The 21,225-nt window shown below is 46.7% G+C and overlaps 2 protein-coding genes across 4 annotated transcripts in view; both read right to left on the reverse strand.

The window, feature by feature from the left end:
• The window catches only part of SEC16B (SEC16 homolog B, endoplasmic reticulum export factor), a 38,031-nt gene extending 36,637 nt beyond the window's left edge, over window positions 1-1,394 (reverse strand). Inside the window, exon 1 of the mRNA XM_054037107.1 lies at window positions 1,124-1,394. Within this exon, the coding sequence (XP_053893082.1) occupies window positions 1,124-1,298 (175 nt within the window). The 5' untranslated portion in view covers window positions 1,299-1,394. The remainder of the gene's footprint in view (window positions 1-1,123) is intronic.
• LOC128841738 (quinone oxidoreductase-like protein 2) overlaps window positions 1,371-21,225 on the reverse strand; it is a 41,851-nt gene continuing 21,996 nt past the window's right edge. For 2 of the 3 annotated variants that reach the window (XM_054037104.1, XM_054037105.1), the window contains exon 10: window positions 1,371-1,481. In XM_054037104.1, the coding sequence (XP_053893079.1) occupies window positions 1,371-1,481 (111 nt within the window). Of the gene's footprint in view, window positions 1,482-14,844; window positions 20,012-21,225 lie in introns of those variants that run through there. The other variant, XM_054037106.1, reaches the window with a different exon arrangement.

Consider the following 21,225-nt stretch of genomic DNA (forward strand, 5'->3'; position numbering starts at 1 on the left):
GGGAGAGCGGAGCCCCGGCCCGGGCTCTCCACCCTCCCCCCGGTGCTCTGGCCGCCAGGGAGAGCGGAGCCCTGGCCGGGCTTGCCGCCGGGGAGAGCAGAGCCACGGCGGGCTCGCCGCCCTCCCCCTGGCGCTCTGGCCGCCGGGGAGAGCGGAGCCCCGGCCTGGCTCTCTGGCCGCCAGGGAGAGCGGAGCCCCGGCCAGGCTCTCCGCCCTCCTCCCGGCGCTCTGGCTGCCGGGGAGAGCGGAGCCCCGGCCGGGCTCGCCGCCCTCCCGCCGGTGCTCTGGCCGCTGGGAAGAGCGGAGCCCCGGCCGGGCTCGCCGCCCTCCCACCGGTGCTCTGGCTGCCGGGGAGAGCGGAGCCCCAGCCGGGCTCGCCGCCCTCCCCCCAGCGCTCCGGCCGGTCGGGGAGAGCGGGCCCGCGGCCCACCTCGGCACCCTCCCCTGCCGCGCTTCCCACGGGGGGCAGGGGCGGCGGGAGGCTTTTTTGCCTGGGGCGGCAAAAAAGCCAGAGCCAGTCCTGTCTGCTGAATTCTAAAAGTGCCCAGAGCTCTTCCTCAACCCCTTACAGTTCACTCACACCCCTTAGCAGAGCATTTCACAAGCTTCATGAAAAACCCACTGCAAAGTGGACTTCGCAGGTACAACATGCAATTTTCAAAGGTCCATATCTTGGTCAAATCAAAATCTGTATCTGCCATGACATTCAAAGCCACTTCTTCTCAATAAAGGATGTGTCCATCCCACATTTTATCCTTCCTGCCCTGACTGTTTCTGCAGCAGAGTTAACACAGCTGCAATAATTTGTGTTATATTGTTCTTTATATTTTTATCACTTTCCTAGCACTCAAAAGAGCTGAATTATATTTGTTCTAATTTTCAAACGAAATTCACTGATGGATAGAGGTCAAGCCTGGAAAATTTCAGCCCCAAAAGTGAAAGTTTTAGAAAGTTATGCATGACATAAAGAGGGGATTAGAATGGGAACTGTTACACAGCCCTAAATAAAGCAGCCACTGCAGCTCCTGTTTTAATAACTGGCTATTTAGAAGAATGTGGAGGGATAAGCACCCACAAAGGACAGTTTGATCCATATGGTTACTTAATTTTATTCAAATCTTACCTTGAATATGGTCTAGTGAGATAACTGCTTTCATAATACTCTGCTCTGGAATCTGGTCTGATCTGGTCCTCTGGCCTGCCAGGATAGCTGGGGTGGTGGTACTCCATCCATGGGTCTGGCCACAGTTGAGGCCCTGTTCTGAGGTCCTGTTGGTGGTGGTAATACCTCTCACCATTATGCCTAGACTGGGGTCGAGGTCTGTGGTAGCCTTCTCCCCATGGCCCCCTGTCCTGGCCCTCCATCCGGGCTACATGCCTCCCTCTTGGTTGGGGCTGCCCCGGGGGCACCCAAGGGTCCATCTGGGTCTTGCTGTGAAGCTCCTCCTCCTTGATTTAGTTTTTCGTAGTTTTGTAGCTTCCTGTAAACAAAGGGATAAATCCCAGGGCATGAAATCTAAACTACCTCAAAGACAGCCTGCAAAGTGCATTGCCATGTTTCCAATGCCATAATACTGATCAGCTTTGTTGTTAGTTCATGTCCCTTTGACTCCCTTCAAGATGCCAATGTCCAGGGGCATGGAAAATCGACTTGTCTGCTCGCCAGTGACAAATTGGAAGCTTTTCCTGGCAAGTGAGATGGCCTAAAACAACAATTTTTGCAGAATTTAATTTTCCATTAAAAAAAACCCAATGTTTCTCGCCTTTCCAGTTGCAAAGAGAACCTTCCAAATATGAGCTAATGCAGAGCTGTCTTCCTGAGTCTGCAGCCAGCCAGAGGGACTCTCTTGCTGCTCATAGCTTTCCCTAAGCAGAAATTAACAAGATTGATCAGTCACTCACAACCCAGTGGGCTGCAGTGAAACTGTCAAAACACAGTGCTGCTCCTCAAGATGGCTCAGAAAACTATGAAGAGCAGCAAAAGCAGGCACCGCAGTTAGTCTTGTAGAATGAGAAAAAAATAAATACAAGTGGAAAAATGTAGAGTAGCTGAACCCCTGCCTCATAGCAGCCAAAACTTTTCAGGGTAAAGAGACAGGAAGCTCCCTCTGCCTTTCAGCAGCTGGAGGAGTGTGGTTTCAAATGTATTAGACATCTATTAGCCATAGATGATACAAAAGAGGGAGCTCAAGGAAGGACCTGGTGACAGGATCTGGGAGAAACCCCGGCATCCTCAGCAGCTGGCAGGAAGGCTGGGCTTCTCACCAGGGCACTGTCCCTCAGCCTGGCTGGTAGAACCCCATCCCTCTTGCTGATAGGAACACTTTCAGCTACAAGAATTAGTCCTATTGCTAGTAGGTGTCTGACACATTTTTCAAGTCTTGATGGGTGAAACTTGTGCTGGGAGGAGAGGTAGACAAGCCAGCCTTGCAAGTGCAAGTAACTTGGGCAATATGTTTCCCACAACCCCAAAATAGCAAGTACGTTTCAGGGGTGGAAAGATATTGCAGAGGGGTCTTCAGAGAGCCTTCCCCTCAGACACTGTATAGTCCTGACCAGCTACCTGACCTCAGGGAAGATGAAGGGACGGATTGCTCAGTGGTTTGAGCATTGGCCTACTAAACCCAGGGTTGTGAGCTCAATCCTTGAGGGGGCCATTTAGGGATCTGGGGCAAAAATCTGTCTGGGGATTGGGCCTGCTTTGAGCAGGGGGTTGGACTAGTTGACCTCCAGAGGTCCCATCCAACCCTGATATTCTATGATTCTAAGGCACGATCCAGGACCTACAAGCTGGCCTAAAATAGAATCCCACTGCAGGAGTTTGTTTGCCAGCAGCACCACTGGCCCTGGGAGCAATTTGAAGGCACTACCATTTTAGTCTGCCCTTGGCCACTTGCCCCCTTTAATGCCTGGTGGAACAGCAAAAGTCCTAATCAACCAAACTGCACGGATGCCATAGAGTGGGCAATGAACTCACCAACAGCACTCGCTTTGCAATGTTATCAGTCCCCACATCCAGAGAGTCAGGTAATAGTAAGAACATTCCTAGAGAATGGAGCACTTGGAGACACCCACAGCTCTATTATAGCTAATGCGAAAGAAATGGTCCCTGGCCACAAAACCTGGATCCAAATCTGGATTTCAGGGGTGCTCAGAGGAGGGGTTTTTATCTAACCCATTATAAAGGCTAAGACATGCTCAGCTCTTTATTCCTTTGTGCAGCCACTCAGGGGCATGTGGTACCAGGGGCTGACACCAATTCATTCTAATAAACCCTCTCCCCCTTCCCACACAAAAAGCTACAATCTCTTCCCCTCCCCCACACCTTTGCCAAAACTGTTCTGTGCTATTCTAAGGGTCAACACTCACAATTCGCACCAGTGTGATCTTGACTTGAGACACACACACACACACACCCTCCACACCACATGAAGTATAAAATGCTGGACTGAACAGCTTTCTAGAGCACACACTTGTGTGTGTGTCAGTCTATTCTGAGTTCATGTCATCCCATAGCCCAGAACTAGGAGCAAGGGGTTGAAATGGCGATTGATTTCCCAGATGCCACAGGATGACAAGCACCTGGAGAAAGCCCAGCGAGCAGCAAAATGCCCATCTGCATACACACACCTGTTCGAACGTGCCCACCACCGACAGCTTTGCAGACCTGGCCTGCGCTCTCTCCGTCCCCAAAGGCGGCTGTCAAAGTCCACCTGCCACATCGGCTGATGCCTGCCTGACCCTCAACCTGGATCAGCACTCCCAGCTCTTTGCTGCTATGGAGACGTCCCCCCCAGCTGACGAAGCAGAGCAAAGTGCAGGCTGCTCACCTGCCTCGGGACAAACCCTTCTGTGACTGTTTTCTCTGTGCTTGTCAGGGATTTGCTCTTGCGTTTATTCAGGCTTTTGTAGACGCTGAGATTTAGGCAGCCTGGGGCAAGTGGAATTTAAAACCATAACAGCCAAAGGAAAGATGGAGACAAACTTCCCATGGTAACTTGTTAACCAGTTACCTCCCTCCCTTATAATACAAGTGGAACAACTTTCCTTTTTCTTTTCATTTGTTCCTCTCTTCTCATTGGTCAGGGGTCCACCATGCAACATAGTGAGTCAAAAAAATGCACATATATTTTTCCTTTTATTATTAATAATAAATAGTGGATCTACTCTATTCTATTTATGGTCTTACACCATACTCATCACCATAGTATTTGATTTCATCATGCAGCTAACAGGCCACCCAAGAAATAAATGAAACTTGCTAATTAAGCTTCTTAGTTAATTTACTACTAACTGTGGATGAATATAGTTCTAGCAAATGTAACCCCCACCCCAATCATGTTTGATTGTTCCACCATCTCTAACTACTGAATGATCTGGAGGTCAAAGGACAGAGCAGATTTTTTACTGAAAATCTCAGGAAAGCTTCCTTCCCTGTGGTGTACAACTGTCAGGGACCATGGGGTCTCAAACCCCAGTCCAAGGGCTCTCCAGAGCCAGTAAATTCTGACCTGCCATCAGCTGCTAGAACTAGTAGGCAGACAGACTGTTCCGCTACTTCTGTTGCTGCTCTGCCAGAGTGAAATTAACATGTCCCTTGTCGGTTTTACCGCTACTGTTCAAACTTTGTGCAGTCCTGAAACAGACAATCGTATCAGTTTCACATTTCTCTTGCCCATCAGAAAGTTGTAAGCAATAGCAGAGGCACTGATGCTGTTACTCCTGTAGATAACTTTTCTCTGTTTACTATCACCGTGTTTTTTCTATTGGTTTCTGGCTGGTAAGTTTAGGCCTCTCTCTAGTAGGCAACTGGTACATTTTTTTAAAGCCTGACTCCCACCAGGGCATCATTTATATTAGGGATCTTAAAATTCTCAGCCACTTCCGGATGAGCAGAATCTTTGTAAAGGGGCATAATTTCCAAGACTGCAGTCATCCACTGAAATAGCTAAGCCAGGGTGTGCTGTGAGGAAAAAGCCACAGTTTAAACTACATAAAGCAGCAGTTATGAATGCTATTTATATCTGAGATGACCAGAGATGCTATACTACTCAGGCTGTGCAAGGAAAGAAGATGTGGGGAAACACTACCAGGCCAGCAACATAAAGTTTCAAGCAAGAGCAGCCTAAACTGGAAAGCTACAAAAAACATCAGTTCGGAAAGCCAGGAAGCACAACAGAAGAGCTGGAGGCTGGGAACAGAAGAATGAGAGAAGAGACAGAGATGGAAGATACAAAAGGACAGTAGAAAGATAATAAAGGATGCTCAAAAAAAGAAAAAAATATTAAGTATCTGTAGGAGACCTTTTAACTACATTTCTGACGGTTAACACATTATATATTGAGTAACTTAATACTTTCTAAACAAAGCTAAAGGAACAAGATCTTAGAAATCACATTTCTCTGACAAATTTTACCTATGGTTGTTTTAATAAGATTAGATGGGAAATATTTTCCCCTGTTTCTTCAGTTTGTTTGCTTTGTGCATTTCACAGCACTTGGCTTATAGTCAGCGTTACTGCACCCCAGGTAGTCAGCCAGTTTCCCTTGTTTGTGTGAGTCCTTCACAGAAAAAGTTGAAAAAAAATTGGGATTTTGTGATTGTAACACCCCATAAACTGACAGGGGAAATTGGAGGTAGATGTACTGCCTGCAACTACTTTTAGCTCATTTTTGTTAAAACTTACTTTAATTTTCATAGTATCCCTTTAAATGACAGGAAAATAGAATAAAAAAATAGAATCAGAGTAGTGAGAGGTGAAAAGACTTCTCAGTTCTAGACCCTTAAAAATGTAGCACATACATTGCCTTTCAGTGCAGTCAATCCAAATAATCCAGTTCAGCGGTTCTCAAACTGTGGGTTGAGATCCCAAAGTGGGTCACAACCCCATTTTAATGGGGTTGCCAGGGCTGGCGTTAGACTCACTGAAGCCAAAGCCTGAGCCCCAACACCCAGGCCAAAGCCGCAGCCTGAGGGCTTAATCCCTGGACAGTGGGGCTCAGGTACAGGCCCCCTGCCTGGGGCTGAAGGCCTTGGGCTTCGGCTCCCCCCACCTGGTGTGGCGGGGCCTGGACTTTGGCATCCCCCCCACCCCTGCCCAGTGTGACGGGGCTTTGGCTTTGCCCCCTCTCCCCCATCTGGGACAGCGGGACTCAGGTTTTGGCCAGGCCCCCCCACCGGGGGCAGCAAGGCTCAGGTTTTGCCCCCCCACACACACACCCAGGGCAGTAGAGCTCAGGCAAGCTCAGGCTTGGTCCCCACTTCTGGGATCATGTAGTAATTTTTTTTGTCAGAAGGGGGTCACCGTACAATGAAGTTTGAGAACCCCTGATCTACCCTCATCGTCTGAACTGAGAAATACAAAAAATAAACAAACAGCACAACATATGAAAATTGATTTTTAAAACTTTTGGTTGTAATAATATTAGATGCATAGATTTTAAGGCCAGAAGGGATCATTCTGATTATCTGGTCTGATCTCTTGCATAGCATAGGCTGTAGAACCTCACCCAGTAATTCCTGCATTGTGTCCTTTTAACATCTTGCAAGACACAGGCTGACCTAGGCAAATCAGGACTGTATTAGAATCCAGTGTCTCCTCATTGATGCCAAAAGCCTTTAACTCCAGTTGATGTCAATGTTGTGAGGGCTCAGATCTTCACAGGTTTAAGCCCAAAGAGAGGAGGCAGCCTCTATATCAGTGGTTCCCAAACTGGGGTTCGGGAACCCCTGGGGGTTCGTGAAATGTTATAGGGGGTTCTCAGGAAAAAATTCCCTAATGGCGGACAGAGTTGTCCTTAGGGACCCCAGGCAGCCTGGGGCCAGCAGTCCAGGAGCCCCTGGACTTCCAAGAGCTAAACAGATCAAAGCAAGCATATCTATCACACTGAGGAGATTTAAACTTTAAGACTCCTTATAAGAAATGGAAAGGATGGTGGATATTTTTTGCTGGTTTTAAAATTAAACAGGCAGCTAGTTTTGTTTTTTAAATTATTATGAAGAACAAGTTTAAGCTTTGTTGTAATGTGCATTGTTTGCCTGGACTGCTCCAGACCTGAATGCTTGTGTAAGAGGAACTCTTTGAGTTGGCTTCTTAAATACCTTCATGCTGTTTCACATCTGATACTCCTTGATAAAACACAGGAGCCTTGACTTATAACAGACTTATTCAAAGTGATACAAGCTATGAAAGTGAGATCTTGGAAGAGTGTTGCCATTTTCATAATGTAATAAAAATGCTGTAATGATAAAAAATAATTAATAATAAAGAGTGTGTAATACGCATGTCATAAAAACAAATTTTATATTTCCAAGATCACTGCTCTTATAATTTATACTCAGGTAAAGGAGAAAATCCCTGGAAATATTCATTTTTAGGAGGGGGTTCGCGAGACTTAACATTTTAGTGAAAGGGGTTCACAGGTTGTTAAAGTTTGAGAACCACTGCTCTATATCAATTCCTAGTTATTACTGTGGATTTTATACAGGATGAAATGTAAAACCAACAATACTCCAGTACTGCCCCTGAAAACAGCTGGAAACTCTTCCAGTGCAAACTCCAGCAGTAGCATAGCACCTCTCTGTGGATCTGCTCCAGGAGTTGATTTATCATTTCTTGGCAGGCATTTTCCCATTACTAATCAGATAGTTTGTGTGTCTAAATTTCCAAGTCTCCCTGCCCCACATTCACTGTTCTCAATCCCCCAAACCACTTGACTTTGCCACCCTCGCCCCTGAATTATGCACAGTGACATTTAATAATATAATTAACAAGGTTGTCTGGAATGGATCTCTGGTGATTTTAAGGAAAGTTCAATAAACTGCAAGAAAGGGTCACTCTTAGCCTACAGCAAATTAAGCAAAAGGCATTCTACATCCAGCCCATGCTCCTCCAAATAAAGAAGCGGATTTGCAAACAGCTGGCATTTGTTAAAATCAAAGCATGTTTTTATTCAAATTATAAAATTCTCAGTTTGGCTGTAGCAGAAAGGCAATTAATCTCTATTGGGTCCTATTACAAATCAAGCCTCACCCCGGGAAGTGTCTCTCCCCCGCCCCGCTTTATTCCCCCTTCAATAAATCTCGTTATTCTCTACCGTGAATACTGAAAAGTAGTTACTTACACCGCCTACCCCTAAAGCAAAGGCTGGGCTGCTGCATCCCATCCTGAAAGACTCTGAATGCTCCCACACACACACAAGCTCTGCCACGTCAGCTGGCCGGAATCTTCGTACTGAAGCCATTGCTGGTAGTCGGAACGGTTAGCTCTGAGCACCAAAGCAAAGAGAGACGCCACAAGGGCCTCTCCAGCAGCTGAATTCTGCCATATTGAGAAGGTCATTGTGGGGGAAGAAGGTCGTTCAGTGCTCATGTCCCACACGCCACTAGAGTTTGTGTGTAACACCTATAATGTTCCTCCTTTGTCTCTCCAGCCATAAAACTGATGTTATCTCTGGACTGAACAGAGAGACTATGAGTGTTGCAGATTTACTCAGTGGCAGATAAAATGGGGACAGGCTGAAGGGCTAATCCCAATGACTGGACTCTGTTGTATACCTGGGCTTCTGTAGCCACCTGGGCCGTACAATGTTGTACAGTTAATAATGTAAAGTAACATGCCAACTGCAGAAATATTCCAGGGGCAAACTGGCCCCATCCAGGGGAACACCTGCAATGACAGCATTGGCCACTTGCTTCCCAGACCGGAAAAACATAATTTAGTACATGTTTAAATGCACTAAAAATAAAAATGATATATATTTTCAATGCTATAAAACTGGCTCCTATGTATAATATTGAAAATCCATGGCAAAGGTATATGATTCATATACACGTGTTATTAACATAGTTTAGTTATATATTTGGTTATACAGATATCTTCATATACTGACAACATTACAACAGAAATGCCATAGTTGTCACATTAGGTTTAGATATAATTAATACTCGCAAGTTAGATCATCAACTCTTTAGGGCAGGAGCTGCCTCTTACTATATGGTAATGCAGGGCTCAGCCCAGTAGGCTGTAATCCTGATCAGGGCCTCTGGCACCACTAACACTGCTAAATCTCAGCCCTGTGAGTGATCCACTGAAAGTCTGCAGGGTCAGGCCCGTACTTTGAAAATTATACATACTATATATGTGCATTATTGCTAACCTCAGAGGTCTGAAAATCAGGAGGTTGGCTTAAAACTCGTGAGATTTTAAAATATAATAAATTCTGGGTTCTTTTTATTTTCCTTCTATTTCTGAACCTTTAAGGTACACTCAGGTCATGTCTTAAAGCTTTTCTTTACAATCATGAGGCCTACAATCTTACTTTTATTTAACTGAAAGCTGCAATTCTCATGTAATTACGACTCCAGGAGCTGAGGATTTAAGGAAAACACCAAATATCACAGAACTCACAATAAAACCGTGAGAGTGGTCAACACTGCCTAGACCTGGTTCAGATCTCAGCTGTATCCCATAGATTTCTAATATTAAGAAATACATATGAAAAATGCATTGCTCCCATATGAGCTGGACCTAATTTGAGCAAAATGCAGCCATATAGAGCAGGGAAGATAGCGGAGGGTGAGTAGCCTTTGAATCAAGATGCAGTACTGTATGCTGGAGCCCACTCCTCTATGAGCTTCTCCCTTGCGTGGGAGTACCTTATAAGCAGGAGAGCAGAAAACTGCTTGCACAGAGGAATGGGCTGCAGATGGTAGGTCCTAGCATGCAGTGCACCATCTTGAGTCAAATAGGCAGATCAAAATGGAGCTGGGACCTCCCATCCAACCTGCAGAAGAAGGCAGCCATGGGTCACACTGTAGAATTCCGTGGATTCCACTCAGTCCACCCTGTTGCAGAGATGTGTTTTCCTTTAGAAAAGATGAATCAGAGCCAACAACTCTCTGGCATTGGCGTCTACTTTTGTTGCAGCTTTCATTTTCTTTCTGAGGGGAATATATTTGCATTTCAAAAATTAACAAAAAGACTTCTTTTACGTGACTAGGTAACAATGTTACTCTCCACCAAGAATGAGGCAAGCTGTACACAGCTATCCAGCCGTGATATGGAATCACTGCTCGCCACTGTTAAAAGGGTAAATACGATAAGGAATCGGTATTGGCAGAGGGTTGAGCAACTCCTCCTATGAGGTCTTTTTTATTAAAATAAACTTAAAACTTCCAGGTGGTTGGAAAGGAGCATCAGAATGAGCCTGTGGGTGGGAGGAAAATGTTGGCACTCTGCTTGTGGTCCACCAGCCATTCTTCTTCTCCCCCCGCCTCCATTTTTTCCTTCCCCAACCCAACTGGTGGCTACTCACACTCTGCCACCTTCCCTGCTCCATATGGTAAGCCATGTTCCCTTTCCCACAGAGCTTTAGGGCCCAGTCATCCAATCTTTTACTCACACAAGTAAACCTTGCTTTTGTAGGCAGCCCCAGCATCTAAGTTATCTCATTGAAATCCAGGTGGCTGATCAGATGGGTGAGGATTATTTTGATGAACAAGGCCTTGCAAGAATCTGACAGAAACCAGACAGAGGTCCCAGCTGCAATGTAAAATCTACTGTGTCAGGAGCTGTTATGATATGTTGTCCCATGACACAGCTCAAACACAGTTTGATGTTGCAGCTTGTCATAGATGGGACCAAACCATGTCTGAACACGTTCACAAATCAAGCTACAGTCTTAGGGCTTGTCTACACTTACCCTGCGCCACTATAGTGTTTCAGTGAAGATGCTGGCTATGCCAGCAGGAGGGGTTCTCCCATCAGCATAGATAATCCACCTCCCCAACAGGCAATAGCTCGGTCAATGGGAGAATTCTCTCGTTGACTTAGCCCTGTCTACAGTGGGGTTTAGGTAGGTTTATCTATGTCGCTCAGGGGTGTAGATTTTTAACATCCCTGAGCGATGTAGTTATATCAACCTAATTTCCTAGTGTAGACCAGGCCCTAGACTTTACTATTTGCTATAGCACAATTCTGGAACACAGTTCCTTGGAGCTGTTGTTTGAGGCTGTCTGGCTGCAGAGTCAGAAAGAGAGCACTGCATCTGTTTACACATACAGTAGAACCTCAGAGTTACAAACTGACTGGTCAACCACACGCTTAATTTGGAATCAGAGAGATCCCCCCCCAAAAAACCCAAATACAGTGCTATTACTTGCAAGTACAGCAAGTACTGTGTTAAATGTAAACTACTAAAAAAATAAAGGAAAAGCAGCATTTTTTCTTCTGCATAGTAAGGTTTCAAAGCTGTATTAAATCAATGTTCAGTTGTAAACTTTTGAAAGAACAACTATAATGTTTTGTTCAGAGTTACGAACATTTCAGAATTATGAACAACCTCCATTCCCGATGGGTTTGTAACTCTGAGGTTCTACTGTAGTTTCTTATTCAGAGTGTTTACTTTGCAAACACAAAAGCTAGAAGAGGGGCCCTCAGAGAAGTGCTGGAGCAGTATTCTGTCCCATTCTGGCTAACTTAGGCTATGTCTACACAGGGATAAAAAAACCTGTGGTTGGCCTAGGTCAGCTGACTCGGGTTTGCATCAGTCAGGGCTCTGATACTGAAAAAATCGCTGCATAGATGTTCAGGCTCGGGCTGGAGCCCAGGCTCTAGGACCCTGCAAGATGGGAGGGTCCAAGACCTCAGGCTGTAGCCCAAGCCCAAACATCTACATCATACTTAAACAGCCCCTTAGCCCGAGGCCCACGAGCCCAAGTCAGCGGGCACAGGCCAGCCGCAAGTGTCTAACTGCAGTGTAGACAGACCCTTAGAGCTCTGAGCAAGGAGCTGAGGAAATTGAACACCAAAGGCATAAACAAATCCACAAATAACGTTCAAGTCAATAAGAGTGTCTGAAATCTTCAGGGGCATGATAATTTATTTCTACAGCTGGTTTAAAAATTCATCACAGCAGAAGTAAATTGGAGAAAGGCCAGAACAAAGGAGAGGAAGCAGAGAGTTGAGATAAAAGCAGATGAGAGATCGGGGTTTGCCACTCACGCTTATTATCCACCTGTGTCCTGGAAGGCTAACTTGCAAGTTGCTAGAATTCCTCTTTGCGTTTCAAAATCATCACATCACGACAGAACATCCAGTGGCAATGTAAACATCAGGGCAAGTTATTATGCACTAGCCTCTCTAAGGTGACTCTCAATGATACATTATAGTTGTTGGCATATTTAAAAATGTGCCCTGCTGTACAAACTCAATACATCATGAATTCAGTAGTGTCTTGGCTTTGCAATCATCACAGCATAACCATATGGATCCAGATCCTCAGCCAGTGGACACTGACTTCAATGGAGCTACTCCACATTACACCAGGTGAGGATCTGGCCCCAGATCTCAGTACAGAAGGCTTTAATCTGATCAAATTAAGGCAGGTGACAATCCCATCAGCTACAATCATAAAGACCGACTCCAGGGTTTTGGCCGCCCCAAGCAGCCAAAAAAATAAATAAATAAATAAAAAAAGCTGTGATTGCCATCTGCGGCGGCAATTTGGTGGGAGCTCCTTCACTCCGAGCAGGAGTGAGGGACCGTCCGCCAAATTGCCGCCAAATAGCTGGACCTGCCGCCCCCCTCCGGAACGGCCGCCCCAAGCACCTGCTTGCCAGGCTGGTGCCTGGAGCCGGCCCTGACCATAGTGGTAAAAAGAGAATTGTGAACTGCCCAGAGGAGAGACGGGGAAAGACGCAACATAATGTGGGGCAGTGCTGCCTTGATTTCAACAGAGAGTTACACCAGCCAGGGATTTGGCCCCTGTCTACAGTTCCAACTACAGCCAACCTTCAGAACAACACACAGCTCAGAGCTGGGATTTGCACTCCTACTGCTGAATTTTTAATGAAAACACACTTCAGTTCATCGGCACTGCAAAACACAAAGCATTTTGTACCTACTCTACCATGTTTACTGAAATTAAAAGGCTTCCTGTTAGGCAAAAAGAAAAGTCAAGGGACCTTGACTACAGAGCATCCATTATTCAAAGCTTTATCCATTATTCAAAGTTTTGCTGAAATCTGATTGTGGGCTTGAAAGGAAAAAAATCACAGAAGTTTTCTAGTCCATGCTCAGTTTACTTCCAGCTCGATTTTTTCCTAATTACACGTATCAAAACTCTGGGCATTTTGGAAGATCAGAAGAAAACGTTCACCCTGCCTGGCAGAGCTCCCTGGTAGCAGCTATAGATTTTTATTTCAGTGCTGCAAGAGTGTGCCCTTCCCTAAAGCATGCTCCTTTGTGTGAAGGAGGTGACGATACTTGATGAGAAGGTGGCATTGGAGTAATTGGATGCCTTACCAACCTTTGCCATGTGAGAAGATTATTTACCTTTGTAACCCTGAGTCAGGTCAGGTGACAGACTGAGGCCAGGAAATAAAGCTCCATTTCTTGCAGCAGGCCTGGGTGCCACATCTTTAATATGTGGTGTCACAGCTAAACTAGGGGCCAGATTTCAAGAGGGCTATGCACCCAGAGGCTCCTGTTATGATGCTACCATCCTAAGCAATGTGACAATCAGGCCCCAATTGCAGGTGCTGAGCACTTGGAAATCTGGCCTCCCATCTTGCACAAAGACGGAGCGGTAGGGAGAGAGGACAGGGCAAGCGTTCTGAATCTCCTGAGAGGTATGTCCTACAGGACATATTGTGTCAGCAAGCCCTCCAGGGCTTTCTGATCACACAGCCCCTTTTCCACAGGCTGTCTGTGAAACAATCCATGGAGATCCTTCTGACTTATTCTGTCAGGGAGTGGATGGAATTGCTGGCAAGACCCTCCAATCCCATAGATGTTGGTACATATACCCAGAAAGGCAGGGTCTCTGTTCTATGCCCCAGCTCTCCCTATTCCCTCCAGCAGGGATCACAGCTCCCTAGACTCCCTGCTGTCACCTAGGCTCAGACTTTCCCTTAGAGAGTTCAGAGGAGGAGGAATCAGCTTGATCTTACGTGGGGAAATCATAGGGGATTTGAGGGCCCTTCCCCCAAGCTGCAGATCCCACCCATGAGAAGATCATACTTATGGGGCTTCTGCAGCATCAGCCTGAAGCAGAATGTTGTGCCATAGGTCAACTCAGCCCTCCCCTCCCCACGCGCAGACTTCTCTGGATAAATGGATCTGCCTGTTTCACCCTGGCAATAGGAGGAAGAGATCAGGGGAACAATCTGCCGCCTAGTGTTTGTGAAAAATATTGGATGAAAAGACATGGAGACCGTAATCCTGAATCCCTGATCTAATGGAGTGTACACCTATACACCTCCCCATTTCTGATCTGAAGGACTACTGATAAGCCACAAAAGGAAGTTCAGCCTCAAACACATTCATTCCTTGGCCTCTCTGCACACACCCCTGCCAGCAAGGCAGCTAAACTGCGATGCTGACTTTTGTCCATTGGGCCTGGACTGAGTTCACTAGCCAGATTCCTGAAGGAAATGACTGTCACTGCTGACCCACCTGTGCTTGCCAACCCTCCAGGATTGTCCTGGAGTCTCCAGGAATTAAAGATTAATCTTTAATTAAAGATATGTCATGTGATGAAACCTCCAGGAATTAGTTCAACCAAAGTTGGTAACCCTAGACCCAGGCCCCATTCAGACTGGCCAGCTAGAGGGGACTGGACGTGTATTCTATTTGCTAGCCCCCAAACTATATCCCCAATCCTGCAATCTGATCTGCAGACAGACAGACCCTTATGCACACACAGGCCTAGAAGCAGGGCCACTGAAGTCAAGGGGGTTCCACACAGATTCGGCTGTCCACCCTTGGGGATCAGATTGCAGGATCAGGACCCATACTACGCTCAGTCTCCAAATATAAACTATACTAATATCACCTATCTTAATAACTCAATGCAGAACCACTTTAATTCCACTGTAAAAAAGTAACCTTTTATTTTTCTTTAATATACATTTTTCTAATATCTTTACAATTAGGACTAACTAAAAAATAATCTAATTCAGTTCTTGGCAAATTCACACATGGGAAAAAAAATTCTTTTCAATTCTCTCCTTACAATTCTTTGATTCAAGGCATATGACAAATACATGTACAGAATGAAATTTACAGTCATTATAAAGAGTTAATTAAGAGTCCGGATACCCATTGTGTTTGGTCAGCTATTGGAAGAAATAGGAAAGAGAGGGAGAACTGTTATGCTCCATAAAGATTTAATCACAGAACTAGATTTATTTGAATGTGGGGCTAATGGAAGCAAAAGGCTAACAGCACTGGCTAGACACAGACAGTGTATTACCTTCCTATACAACTCAGTCTTGATCTGCAGGACCCTGTGATTCCAGTGCTGACTCTCCATACACTTCTATCAGGGCTGGCTCCAAGTTTTTTGCCGCCCCAAGCAAAAAGATTTTCCCGCGCCCCCCCGGCCCTGCCCCAATTCCACCCCTTCCCCACCCCATTCCAACCTCTTCCCCAAATCCTCGGCCCCGCCTCCTCCCCTGGGCCGCCACATTTCCCCTCCTATCCCTCCCTTTCAGGCTTGTAACCCGGGGGGGGGGCACCAGAGGAACTGCCCCCCACTGCACAGCTCATCTCCACTCCGCCTGCTCCCCTGAGCGCGCTGCTGCCGCTCCGCTTCTCCCCCCTCCCTCCCAGGCTTGATGCAAAACAGCTGATTCCCACGGTAAGCCTGGGAGCGGGGAGAAGCGGAGCGGCATGCTCAGGGGAGCAGGCAGAGCAGAGGTGAGTTGCGGCAATGGGGGACGGTTCCTCTGCCTCCCCCCCAGAGTTACTTCCTGCGGCCCTCCCCGCGCCCCCCACCGCTGCAGCTCACCTCCACTCAGGACTGGCTCCCGGCTTTTTGCACCCCAAGCGCAAAAAAAAAAAAAAAGGAGCCGGAGTGCCGCCCCAAGCACATGCTTGGAGCGCTGGTGCCTAGAGCCGGCCCTGACTTCTATAGATGCAACACAGCTCTGAACTGCAGTGCAGCCCTGTATTGCTAACCTTGGGCTCCTCTTGAGTCAGGATTCCCAACGATGCAGGGGACAAACAAGTTCATTTCATCTAAGTGGGATCTGAACCCAGGGCTCCAGAGATGAAAAACTAGTTGAGTTACCAACTTTTCCACCCAGCCTTCTGCACCAAGATCACTGGACTTTGTTTTCTCACACTGGCACTTGGTGCTTCTGTCTCAATGAATTCCATACAGTCTCCTAATCCCCAGTTTCACTTCTCCCATGTGGGACACCTCGCTAATTCTTTCCAAGGATCAAGGGACTTGCAAAAATGATCACTTTTTTTTAAAAGAAGCTTTTGATCAGCTTTGGACATTATCAGAATTAATACAAAATAATTCACTTCCACCTATCCAGTAAGGCCCCTTTCAAGAACTGCAGGAGGGAGACAAAACAGAGCCAGCCTTTAGCCCCTTCTTCCCCCCACTCTTCCCCTCCCCTCCCCTCTCCCAACCTCCCATGGGTGGGGAGGGGATTAAAAACATCATAGCTAATCTCATCTTTCATTTAAAAATAGTGTGTCCCTTTTCTTTGCAAAGGTCTCTGAAAATAGCCACAGATTCCAAGGTCAGATGGGACCACTGGGATCATCTAGTCTGGCTTCCTGTATAACACAGGCCATAGAGCTTTCCTGAAATACTTCCTGTTTGAACAACAGCATCTCTCTCAGAAAAATACCCCATCTTGATTTAAAAACTGCCAGTGATGGGGAATCACCGGCAACCTTGGAAAATTGTTCCAATGACAGTCAGTGCCTGTTGCTGCTAAAAACATATGTGCCATTCCCAATCTGAATTTGCCTAGCTTCAAGTCGGGCACTGATTTATCCTAATAATTATGGATGTTCACTCCAACCCCCACTCCCCCGACACACACACACACACACACACTCAGCCCCCCGTGCCTGGCCTTTGGGGTTGCTGAAACCCTTAGGCCCCGCTCCCTCCGTTTCTGGAAGGACCCAGAACCAATTAATGACCTGGGGAGAGGGGAGAGGAGGCCGTGCTGCCCTGGCTGCTGCCATCGCCGCCAACTCTCTTCCCAGCAGCTGGCTGCTGCTGAGCTAGCTCCTTCCTCCACAGAGCAGCCATTGTGATGTGTAGGAGGACAACCCAACAGCCCAAGATGCAGCGCCATCAAGCACGGGAGCAAATCCACAGAACTCCTCTGTTCTAATGCTGGCTCTGACACGGACCCAGGCCCCGATTCAGGAAAGCACCTAAGCAGATGCATAACTGAAGTGGTCCCATTAACTTCAAGAGGATACATGGAATTAAGCATGGGCTTCCTTGCTTGGCTGCATTGAGGCTGTGGTTTCTGCATCTCTAAAGTGGATCATTTAGCTACCACGCACTGATGGTGTAACAATGAATGTTTGTAAAGTGCTGTAAGCAGAATGCACACAAAGCACGCCAAAGGCAGCAGGTTTAAAACAAACAAAAGGAAGTATTTCTTCCCACAACACACAGTCAACCTGTGGAACTCCTTGCCAGAGGATGTTGTGAAGGCCAAGAATATATCAGGGTTCAAAAAAGAACTAGATAAATTCATGGAGGATAGGTCCATCAATGGCTATTAGCCAGGATGGACAGGGATGGTGTCTCTAGTCTGTTTGCCAGAAGCTAGGAATGGGCGACAGGGGATAGATCACTTGATGTTTACTTGTTCTGTTCATTCACTCAAGCACCTGGCATTGGCCACTATCAGAAGACAGGATACTGGGCTAAATGGACCTTTGGTATGGCCATTCTTATGTTTGTGGCCCCCAGTCCCACAGCTTAAATTCACAGACTGTAAGGTTAGAAGGGACCATCAGGACCACCTAGTCTGAAGCTTATTTGAACAAGCTGTCATTTGCAGAACTTTTCTAACTGTTCACAACTATGTAGGACACTAACAAGCAACCAAGACACCAGCCTCCTGCAGCAGGAAGCTGGTGGCAATCTGAGGAATCAGTCATGTTTTTAAGGAGTGAAAGACTTTTACAGGCTCCTCCAAATTACTGGACAGAAGCCAGGGTAGCTGGTCATCGCTCCACAGCAGCAAAGACAAGAGCAAGACAGCCTGGTCTCCACAGCCGCAGCAAAGCCATATTAAGAAAACCAAAAGGCTTATTGTACATTTAGAAAGCGTTCTATTCTAACGGAAGTTCTGAGGCATACAGATTTGGACTGCAAGTCAGAGCAGCGTGGAGGAATTTAGGTATTGTCACATCAAATAGTTCTACCAGAGCGCGTTCTGCAGGACGTCATGGATCCAGCTCTTTTCAGGCAGGCTCGAGAGAGCCAATGGTGCTTGTTAACAGTGTCTCAGACTGAAGTCTCTCCTGTTCGCAGCGACACTCACCAAGGTCACCAGCCGTATAATTACACCTCTTGGGACCAAGCTGAGCTGACACAGGAGTCAGGGATGAAGTCTTTTGTGCCACATGCAAGTGGCTGGGTACACCAATTATTGGGGGGTTGTTTGGTTCTTCTCATGCAATGCCAGCCACTGGTTAAGGCAGGGCAACAGGCGATATAGACCAAACGCTGGTGACACCGTTGCAAAAACTGTGCCCCCACCTCATGTTTTTTCATGTCTCTTCATTTCAACTCTACCCCTCACCCCAAGCTGCCTGGTTCTAGCTGACTGTTTTGTAATGGCTACATATAGAAGTGCTGCTCTATCACAACCAAGGGCAGCTCCTCTCAAACTGTGGTGGGTGGAGCACTGACTGGCTTCACGGCACTAATTCCCCTCCTCATTTCCAGCTCTTAAATTGCATTACAAGAAGCTAAAAACACTTTGCTTATGGGGAAAGGTAACATCAGGAAAGTCATGACTGTGGTTGACACCAAGGGTCTGACTGCAATTCATGCAAACTCATGGCTGGCCTGTGCCAGCTGACTCGGGCTAAGGGGCTGCTTAATTGCAGTGTAGACATTCAGGCCTGGTCTACACTAACCCCCCAAATCGAACTAAGGTACGCAACTTCAGCTACGTGAATAACGTAGCTGAAGTCGACGTACTTTAGTTTGAACTTACCGCGGTCCAGACGCGGCAGGCAGGCTCCCCCGTCGACTCCGCGTACTCCTCGCGGCGAGCAGGATTACCGGAGTCGACGGGGAGCACTTCTGGGTTCGATTTATCGCGTCCAGACAAGACGCGATAAATCGAACCCCGAAGTTTGATTGCCAGCCGCCGAACCAGCGCGTAAGTATAGACAAGCCCTCAGGCTCAGGCTGGAGCCCAGGCTCACGGACCCTGCAATGTGGGAGGACTCCACAGCCCATGCTGGAAAGTCTACACCACAACTGAACAGCCCTGTGAGCCGGAGTCAGCTGGCATGGGCCAGCCGCAGGTGTCTGACTGCAGTGTAGACATACCCTAAGATACTAGGTCATCACCAATGGAAAGGAAGCAGTCTGTGCAACCATAAATGTGAGAAGAGGGGTCTGCACAACTGCCAGCAGAAGGGGGAGGCATCCCCATCATAAACACTCTGTTAAAAGGTGAACCACACTATGGAAAAAGCGTCTGAGAAGCCCTGCTCTAGGGACACAAGGATGTTATAGGTATATTATACAGAGCACACGCTGCTCACAGTGGGAGACTTAAGGAGATTTCCCAGTGGTGATTCCTTTAAAGAGAGTCTGGTTTACATTTGTATTAATTGCACTGCTCTGCATCTATTCTCCCTCTTTCCGTCACAGTGAAAGCTTGTCTCCCCTAGGACTGCTGGCACTGTTTGTCTAGCGCCAGTGCAACTCAACCAATGCTAGCAATGGGCACAAGTATTTATATCATCATGTCATCTAACCCTAAGCAGGAGCCCAGAGCCCTCTACATTAATGGTGGTGGTAGACAAATCATGCAAGAAATCATAGGGTAAATGCAACTTGGCTGTCTGAATCCATAAGCCAGAAGGGTGATTCTGCTGATTAGTCCAACAGCAGCAGGGGCTGTCCTGAGGAAACAGGCTGATTTATTTAATTGAGATGATGACCTTTCCTGTTGACTTGCGCTGGGTTACACGGCTAAAGGCTTCATTCACCTGCAAGCACAAAACCTCAGTTGTTTATACGAAAGGGCATATACATCTATGTACACACACACACACACACTCTCTCTCTCTCTCTCTCTCCTGCAAGTGTTCGTTGCTACTGTAGGCACCTTAATGTGCATTCTCTACAGTAATTTCTAGAGGGCAGATGTATTTGGCCAAATTTTTAGGAGTGGCCTTTAAAAATCACCCTGCGTCTTTGTGTGTGTATAAAGATTTGGGGCACATGAAAACTTGGATTTGTGCATGCAGGAAAAACAATTTTGCACAAGGATTCCAGGAGCAGTTTTAGAGGCCAGGGTTGGAACACTTTAAAAATCTGACAGTGACTTTACCACTGTCACATTCTGGAATGCAATCCAGGCCAGCGAGGGGCTGTGTCAGCAGCTGCCCTACAACCTTGGTTGCCTCATGATGTTTTGCTGTTGTAGCTCCCAACCTGTGCTGCCCACAAACAGCATGCAGTCACACCCTGAATGTCTGTGTATAGCTGCAGCCCTGGCCAAGCAGCTCTGACCCCAGGAGCCTGTCAGCAACACATCGGTCACACTCTGGCTTCCACCAGCCTTGGTTACTACCTGCAGGGTGACCCCAACACACTACCAGTCCTGAATTTCCCCACAAAACTGTGTTCTGCACTGTCCAGCCCTCTCCTGGACAGTCCAAATATTAAGATTCGCTGCTCCTGTAAAAAGAGTCAATATTCAAAAATTTGCTACTTTAACTGGATTTACAGAACAATTCTGTTTAAACACAGCACTGGATGGGTTTAGATTAAAAAATAAAACAAGTTTGTTAACAAAAGAAGATAGGACTTTAAATGAATTCAACTATGAGAGATGAAGTTAGAAATGGGTACAGGCAAATAAAAGTGAAATCGCAGCTAAACATTTAAAACCTAATCTAGCAATTTTTGGTTCAAGGCTTTGTTCAAAATGGCCTCTCATACACACACCCCTCCTTCCAGCAAGATGGGAACTGACCGTTTCCTTGGTCAGGCTCAATCTCCAAGGCCCAGAGGTGCTGGGGCCTTTGTCTTCTTAAGTGAAAGACAGATATCGTGGGGTTCTCTGTCCCTTTCTTGTATAATCCAGTGAACCTTTGAAGCAGAGTTTTCAGAAAGTTACCCTTCAAAGTAAAGTTTATTCATGCAGTAAAGAAGGTGACATAGAAGCTGGTGGTGAAGGAGGATCCATGCCTTTTTT

Source organism: Malaclemys terrapin, chromosome 8 (genome assembly GCF_027887155.1).
Source record: "Malaclemys terrapin pileata isolate rMalTer1 chromosome 8, rMalTer1.hap1, whole genome shotgun sequence".
Taxonomy (NCBI): Eukaryota; Metazoa; Chordata; order Testudines; family Emydidae; genus Malaclemys; species Malaclemys terrapin.